At 55.8% G+C, this 7,435-nt stretch overlaps 2 protein-coding genes across 4 annotated transcripts; one reads left to right on the top strand and one right to left on the bottom strand.

The window, feature by feature from the left end:
- Window positions 1-541: 541 nt before the first annotated feature.
- LOC119284631 (major facilitator superfamily domain-containing protein 12-like) lies at window positions 542-3,972 on the top strand. 2 transcript variants are annotated; one of them, XM_037563778.1, is made up of 10 exons: window positions 542-644; window positions 1,376-1,588; window positions 1,673-1,742; window positions 1,861-2,057; window positions 2,177-2,252; window positions 2,445-2,528; window positions 2,615-2,694; window positions 2,791-2,917; window positions 3,065-3,124; window positions 3,211-3,972. In XM_037563778.1, the coding sequence occupies exons 2-10, from the start codon at window positions 1,422-1,424 to the stop codon at window positions 3,751-3,753; spliced, it is 1,404 nt and encodes a 467-aa protein (XP_037419675.1). In that variant the 5' UTR covers window positions 542-644; window positions 1,376-1,421; the 3' UTR covers window positions 3,754-3,972. The 2 variants fall into 2 exon arrangements, with proteins under 2 accessions (XP_037419675.1, XP_037419676.1); XM_037563779.1 differs by lacking the exon at window positions 542-644 and having other exon boundaries at window positions 1,241-1,588.
- Window positions 3,973-5,371: 1,399 nt separating this feature from the next.
- On the bottom strand, window positions 5,372-7,136 carry LOC119284630 (embryonic protein DC-8-like). Of its 2 annotated transcripts, XM_037563777.1 has the most exons (3): window positions 6,764-7,136; window positions 5,889-6,667; window positions 5,372-5,855 (listed from the first exon to the last, which is right to left on the bottom strand). In XM_037563777.1, the coding sequence occupies exons 1-3, from the start codon at window positions 7,056-7,058 to the stop codon at window positions 5,556-5,558; spliced, it is 1,374 nt and encodes a 457-aa protein (XP_037419674.1). In that variant the 5' UTR covers window positions 7,059-7,136; the 3' UTR covers window positions 5,372-5,555. The 2 variants fall into 2 exon arrangements, with proteins under 2 accessions (XP_037419674.1, XP_037419673.1); XM_037563776.1 differs by having other exon boundaries at window positions 5,373-6,667.
- Between the last annotated feature and the right edge of the window lie 299 nt (window positions 7,137-7,435).

Below are 7,435 nucleotides of genomic sequence, written 5' to 3'. Positions count from 1 at the left end.
GCGGAGTAAATAAAAACGGAGGGAGTAGTACTGTATTTATGATTATTATGAATGATGATGATATACAATAGGTACTAGTAGATATACAACAAATCTTTTGCATTGATGAATGGCAGCCGGTCCCAAAGGCACGCAAGCTTTGCTTGTGTCCGACTGGCGCCATGGATCAGGAAGCAAGCAAGCGCGGGAGAGAGTCCAAGACTCCAAGAACAGCCCCAAACAACCCTTGAAAAAAAAAGAAGAGAAGAAGAACCCCAAACAAAGACATAATTAATACTGTAAGTGTAGAGAAAGAAAGGAATTAACACTGCTTGACCATCCATGCAGCCGGGGTAAAAAAGGCCGAAACGCCGGTCCGGGGAGAGGGCGGGCCGGAGTCTGAACGGCCCGTTTCGAGTAAGAAAAAAAAGGAAGGCGGAGGAAAAACCTAAAGAAATCGCATCGTCTTTGTCCTGTGGCGGCACTGACGACCGCGCCGTCGCCCTCCTTCCCCACCCCAGGTCGGGGCCCCCCTTCCCCCCACTCGCTCGCCTCGCCAGCTACGTCCTATAAATACCACCGCCTGCCTGCTCATCGGACCAAGCCATCATTCGCCTCGCCGGCCGCCTCCACCTCTCGCTCCCGGCCGACGTCGGAGGCGCCCGGTACGTGCCCGCGGCCGCTCTTGTTCCCCCCTCTTGCGCGCGCGGCGCCTCCTCAGGCCCCGCCATGGCTCGTTCGTTCCTTCGACGAATGCTTTGGTTCTGTCTTTGATTCGTCCTCTCTCTCCGGGAAGTTTTTTCTTAGAAAGATGCGAGTTCGCTGCTGGGATTCAGGGACGGGTTGGGTTGAGGCCGACTGTTTACCGTCCATTCGTTCATTGTGTGTGTCGCGCTGCTGCGAACCACTTTCCTTCCTTATTGTCATAATATCGGTTACAGCTATGCGAACTAGTACTACCTCCGTCTCAATGAATAAATCATTCGCGTAGTTCTAGATTGACGATTTAATTATTTAAATATATATTAGATGTGACAAAAAACATATATTTAGAAACTACATCCTCGTAGAAATCTAGTGATCTACTTTTCATGACATATAACACATATTTAATTCCTCAAATCAATGACCTAGAACTACGCGAATGATTTATTCACCTAGACGGAGGTAGTACTACTTCTTGCCTTGTTATTCCAGCAACATTTTAATTACTCCCCAAATTCACGCCCTCGAACCCCGCCGAAACTTCCGTGCCACACGAATCCCTCCCTTCCAAAGCTAGCTCTTCCGCTGAAGCGCCTTTAAATAACGCCTGCTCTCGTCTGGTCTGGTCTGGTCTGTGGGCGACTAGCAGCTGCAGTAGTAGATGACACAGCTTCGGCTTTGGTTTTCGCAGGGGTGATTCAGAATCTTGGTTCGTAGCAGAGGTTCCGAACCGAGCCATGGCTGATGGCAAGTGCGGCGCGGAGGAGGAGGTGGAGGTCGCCGAGCCGCTGGGGCGGTGGCCCGTGCTGTCCTACGGCGTCGGCCACATGCTCAACGACATCACCTCCGCCTGCTGGTTCACCTACCTCCTCCTCTTCCTCCAAGAGATCGGCCTCGCCCCAAGGTACTACTGCTGCAGTAACCAATGCAGCCATTTTCATCAGCATAAATATCTTCTGACCCTGACCTGATCGTTCATGCCTTGCAGGGACGCAGCGATCGTGATGCTCTCAGGCCAGGTCGCGGATGGGCTGATGACCATCGTCGCCGGGGAGATGGTACAGAAATCAATCCAACTCGATCGAAACTTCGTGTTCTTGCCGCTCGACAGTGAGAACCATGATTCCATGAACAATGGCGCCTGAACAACGTGTGCTGTTTGATCACCTCCCGCAGATCGACCGGTTCGGGCGCTTCAAGCTGTGGCACATCGGGGGCTCGGTCCTCGTCGGCATCTCCTTCTCCTCGGTCTTCGGCGGGTGCCTCCTCTGCACCATCCTGGGCACCGACTCCTACCTCGTCAGGACCATCGGCTACAGCTTCTTCGCCGCCGTCTTTAACATCGGCTGGGCGGCCACGCAGGTCTCCCACATGTGAGCAAACGTCCTTGCTTTGCCTCCTTCAAACTTTGACTGACGAACATTTTACAATCTGACAAGTGTTTTGAACATTACTGATATTTGGTTGTGTTCCCAATCCTTCTGCCTTTCAGGTCGATGGTGAACTGCATGACATCCAACCCCACGAGCCGGGTGGCCATGGCGAGCTGCAGAAACGCTTCCACCATGGTGAGTCCTTCCTACGACCATGCACGCACGGCCATCTTTCTTGACTTGTCTGCTTTCTCTTTGCTTCACGCCACTGCCTCATCTCGTGCCAACATGCTTGCCTGTTCTATGATCTCTATTATGTATATACCTGTCACAACGTGACCCTGAAACAAAAATATGCTGACAGTGAGTGAGTGTGACAAATTACAGGTGGCTAATCTTGGTCTATATGGCATCGCGTTGGCAGTCTTTGGAATAGTGAAGGCAAAGACATGTGCGGACATTGTTGTTCAGGTAACCTTCTCCAAATCAGCTTTGAGTTCTAACATAACAGTAGCTTGTGAGCAAACGATTCACCGTGATTTTATCTTCGCCCGCAGTACAAGTGGATCGCGTACGTGTCCATCTTCGTGGGGTGCTGCTTCCTCGTGCTGTTCCACGCTGGAACGGAAGAGCCCACGTATGCTGACTTGCTGAGACTGAAAAAATAGCAGTTCAGAATGTGCACATAAACAGTGTTTTCTGAAAGAAAATCTTCTTATGGTGTTGCTTGCAGCTTGAAGTGCGAGCCTAACTGCAAGAAACGGGCTCGGATCGCGTGGAGCTACTGGTTCAACAAGACCCTCTACTACCAAGTCGCCCTCCTCTACATGCTTGCCAGATTGATCACCAACGTCTCTCAGGTTAACTTACACCCTGCTCTCTAATCGCCCTAGGCTAGATGTTCTTGGTGAAGATCATTTCTGGTGGAATTTGATTTCTGAAGATTTGCTTCGGCATCATGGTGTGATGAACTTGGATTATGAACACTATTGTTCTGTGGTTTGCAGTCGCTCATCGCGTTCTACGTCACCAGAGATCTGAAGATGAACGAATACTCCAAAGCCACCGTAAGTTCTTCAGTTCATCACCACCAATTTGAGTACCGTGATCTTCTTGGTTCAAGCGTTTGATCTTTGACGACGGGTTTCTGCAGATTCCGGCCATCATATTCTGCTGCAGCTTCTTGGTCTCCGTGGTGCTCCAGGAGATGAGGTGGAACAGCCGGCGGCTCAAGTCGCTGCTGACGATCGGGGCGACGCTGTGGGTGATCTCCGGCGCGGCGGTGTTCCTCCTCCCGAGCCAGATGCACAACCTCATGTACCCGCTGGCCGTGGTCATCGGCGCCGCCAACGCGCTGGTCATGGTGACCACCATCGGGCTGGAGAGCGCGCTGGTCGGCGAGGACCTCAACGGCTGCGCCTTCGTCTACGGCTCCCTCAGCTTCCTCGACAAGATGTCCTGCGGCCTCGCGCTCTTCGTGCTCGAGTCCTACGACGTCGCCTCCAGCTGCGGCGAGGAACGGGGGCTCAACACCGTCAGCAGGTACGGCACCGGGCTCATCCCGGCCTGCTTCGCCATCCTCGCCATCCTCGTCGCCTCCACCCTCAGGCTGCAGGACGACGACGTTGCCCGCGCCGACCGGAGGGCCAGGGCTTCCGCCGCCGCCGGCGCGCTGGAAGCTCCGCTCCTCGTCTGAATCAGTTCCCGCCCTCTGTTCGTATGTGGGAAAGAATTTGGGAAATGCTGATCCTTTTTCAATTAGATTTGAAAAAGGAAGGTAAGATAAGATGTACTATCATCGTCGACATGCCGGTGGTAATCGTGTAATGCAGCTCTTTCCAATTAGATTTGGGAAGATGCTCGTCAGTTGTTTATCACATACCATCAGACAGTCCCAGCTCCAATTTTGAGTGAAGTTTCAGGCGCATAATAAAATTCAGGAGTATTTAACGAAAAACTACCACATCTCGTCAAATCGTGCCTATAAAGTACCACTTGACAAATTTGTGCCAAAAACTATCACTTTTTAACTAATTTTTTCTCAAAAACACTAGTGATTGCGTGGCCGAAATTAAACATGATTATGACAGGGTTGGCCCACACGTAGGCGATGACATGGCACAGTAGTCAACTCCGTTAGATTGACCGTTATGACATATGGGGCCCGTATGTCAGTGTTGGTAAAATTTCTCAAGTTTCTAATGAACATACTAATTACATTTTTTTCTGAGAAACACATACTAAATGCAACTAGTTAGGCTAATCTAACCATGCGGGCCCTGTGGACAGTGGCCCATCTAATCCTAACAAACCACTAACCCATCCCTAACCTACCCACTAACCCATCACCTAACCAATTCTTACCGCTCGCGCCGCTCTGCCCAGGCCGTCGGTGGATACGCCGCCGGAATACTGCCGGCCGGGACGCGCCGTGGGAAGGCCCAGGCCGCCGCCCGGTGTCTCGCCGCACCTGCAGGTCGCGCCACGGGGAGGCCCAGGCCGCCTCCCTATGGCTCGCCTCTCCAGATATGGCCGCGCCATAGCTTTCCTCCTTGCGCTGACGAGGCCACCGGCCGTCCCCCGTCCATTCTTCATGTCCAGAAGATCCGCCACCTCGCGCCGGTCATTTCCACGGAAGAACTCGTCCGCGGTTGTACTGCACCAACCGAATGAAGCCGTCTTCCTCGCCGGCACCCGAAGACCAAAATAGTCGATTCGTCATCTACAGGTCCTCCTTGACCTCGAAGCCGACGCCATATGATACGTTATGAGCTTCCCCATCTTTTCCCTCTGCTCTAGCTATCGCGTTGGTTTCGTAGTTATCGTTCCACAAGCTCCGAGCTCTGACCGCCGCCATGACCGACGAGGCAACGAGTTCCATGCTCCAGAGTTCCTTTGCTCGAACCCGTTGCATACGTGCGCTCGTAGCGTTCCCAAAAACTAGTAGTGCCGCTTAGTTTGCTTGGCAGCCAGCCACGACCTCACACCCGTGCACAGCCAACACCGAAAACGGCCGGACAAGCTCCAACACAAGGTGTTTGTTAAAATACAAGAGAGATAAGAAAGAAGAGGGTTGACGTGTGGGCCCCATTTGTAATAACGATCAAAGTTAACGGTCAACCTGACTTGTGAGCCCATTCTGTCAGAAAGGCATTTAGAAAAGGCGATTTGGGTACTTTCCCGATATGGCAGTTTTTAGTCAAATATTAGTTAAAAAGTGGTAGTTTTCGGCACAAATTTATAAAGTAGTAGTTTGTAGACACGCTTCGGCGAAATGTGGTAGTTTTTTTTAAATACTCAAAATTCAGAAGGATCAAATTTGTAAAAAGATTCAGGACAACAAATTTTTCAAAAGGAACTTGTTTGATCGTGGAGGGTTCTCTACAGATGGTCACATTATTGTACAAGAGGAACAGCGCAAGGAAAAAAAGACTAGCTCGAACACTGAAAACATTCATGGAAGAACTGTGGCAAGAAATGCAGAGGGGTGGTGCTCATTCACAGCTCGTCGTCCTTGCGGTGCTTCTTGCCCTTGCCGTCGGCTGCCGCGCCGGTGACCTTGTCCTTCACCTCCCCAACCTTCTCCTTCACCTTCTCGTACCCCTGGTTGGCCTTCCCCTTGGCCGCCTCCGCCGTCTCCCAGGTCGTGTCCTTGGCCGCCTCCGCCGTCTCCCACGCGGCGTCCTTAGCCGACGCCGTCTTCTCCAACGTGGCGTCCTTGGCCGCCCCTGCCTTCTCCCCGACAGTGCCCTTGGCCGCCTCGGCGTTCTTCCACGCGGCATCCTTGGCGGCCGCGGCCTTCTCCGCGGCGGTATCCTTCGCTGCCGCTGCCTTCTCCGCGGCCGTCTGCTTGGCCGCGCCGGCTTTCTCCGCAGCGGCGTCCTTCACGTTCGCGGCCTTCTCCGACGCGACGTCGTTGTATTGCTTCAGCTTCTCCTGCGCCTGCCATGTGGCGTCCTTGGCGGACTCCGTCGTCTCCCACGCCGCGTCCTTCGCGGCGCGGGCCTTCTCGGTGGCGGCATGCTTCGCTGCCGCTGCCTTCTCTGCTGCCGTCTGCTTGGCGGCGCCGGCCTTCTCCGCGGCTGCGTCCTTCGCAGCCGCTGCCTTCTCAGCGGCCGTCTGCGTGGCGCCACCGGCTTTCTCCGCGGCGGCGTCCTTGGCTGCCGCTGCCTTCTCCGCGGCCGTCTGCGTGGCGCCGCCGGATTTCTCGGCGGCGGCGTCCTTGGACTGCTTCAGCGTCTCGTACCCCTGGCCAGCCTTTTCCGCAGCCGTGTCCTTGGCGGTGCCGGCCTTCTCGGCGGCCGCGTCCTTGGTTTGCTTCAGAGTCTCGTACCCCTGTCCGGCCTTCTCCTTGGCCGTCTCCTCAACCTTGGCCTTGCCCTGCTTCGACCGCTCGTGCGTCTTGGCGCCAGTCTTGGCGGCCGCCTCCGCGGTCTCCTTGGTCTTGTGCTTGGCCTGCTCCGCCTTCTTAGACGCCTCGCCGGCCGTGCCCTTCACCGTCTCCGCCGCCTTGTCCTTGGCCTGCCCCGCCTTGTTGGCCGCCCCGGTCGCCGCCTGCTCCGCCGCCTCCTTGGCGTCCGAAGCCTTGCCGCTCGCCTGCCTCCCCGTCTCTGCAACACACACAAATCAACGACCGTCATCAGCATCAGTGTCATTCAGGATGAACAGCGTGCCGAGCGCGGCTGCGCGGGAGCACGCATACGTACCGGAGGCGGTGTGCTGGACGGTCTCGCGGGCGGACTTGACGGTGTGCCCGGCCTTGCGGGCGGCCTCCTCCTCGTCGGCGTGGTGCTTGAGCCCCAGCCCCTCGGAGATCTTGTCCTTGGCCCACCCCGTCCACGACTCTTCCTCCTTGCCCGGCGCCACCTCCGCGCCGCCCGGCGTCGTCTTCGCCGCGGACGCCGCCTCGGCGGCCTCCCGCGTCGTTTTGGCGGCCGCGGGCGCCGCCAGCGCGAGCAGCACCAGCAGCGCCGCCGCCGCGAGCCTCTTCGACACCGCCATTGATTGGATTGATTGTCCCGAGCTGCTCGTGTTGTGTGCTTTGCGTGCTCTGAATGGAGGATTGCGAGGGAATCAGTGGGAGTGATCGGGTTTGGGTTTTGTGGCGCGGCGCGGGGTTTTATGGGGCGGGAGGGGGCGGACGCGTGGAGGGGTTGGTGCGGGCGAGGCGGGTGGCGCGGCGACGGGTGTCCGGGCAGGGTGTCACGTAGCCCAGACACGTCGTCGTCTTGCTCTAGTCGGCACACACGCGGCCGTCGGAACTCGGGAGGCGATGGCTCTGAATTCGCAAGCTGCTTCTAGTCGCTTCGGCGCCTTCTCTTTGTCCAGGTGAACCTCGTGTGTGTGCGGACACGACGGACCGTTGCGAGCTTTTGATT

Source organism: Triticum dicoccoides, chromosome 4A, assembly GCF_002162155.2.
Source record: "Triticum dicoccoides isolate Atlit2015 ecotype Zavitan chromosome 4A, WEW_v2.0, whole genome shotgun sequence".
In the NCBI taxonomy this organism is placed as follows: domain Eukaryota; kingdom Viridiplantae; phylum Streptophyta; class Magnoliopsida; order Poales; family Poaceae; genus Triticum; species Triticum dicoccoides.
Note: the sequence above shows the minus strand (reverse complement) of the source record. Positions and strands in the feature narration are given on the sequence as shown.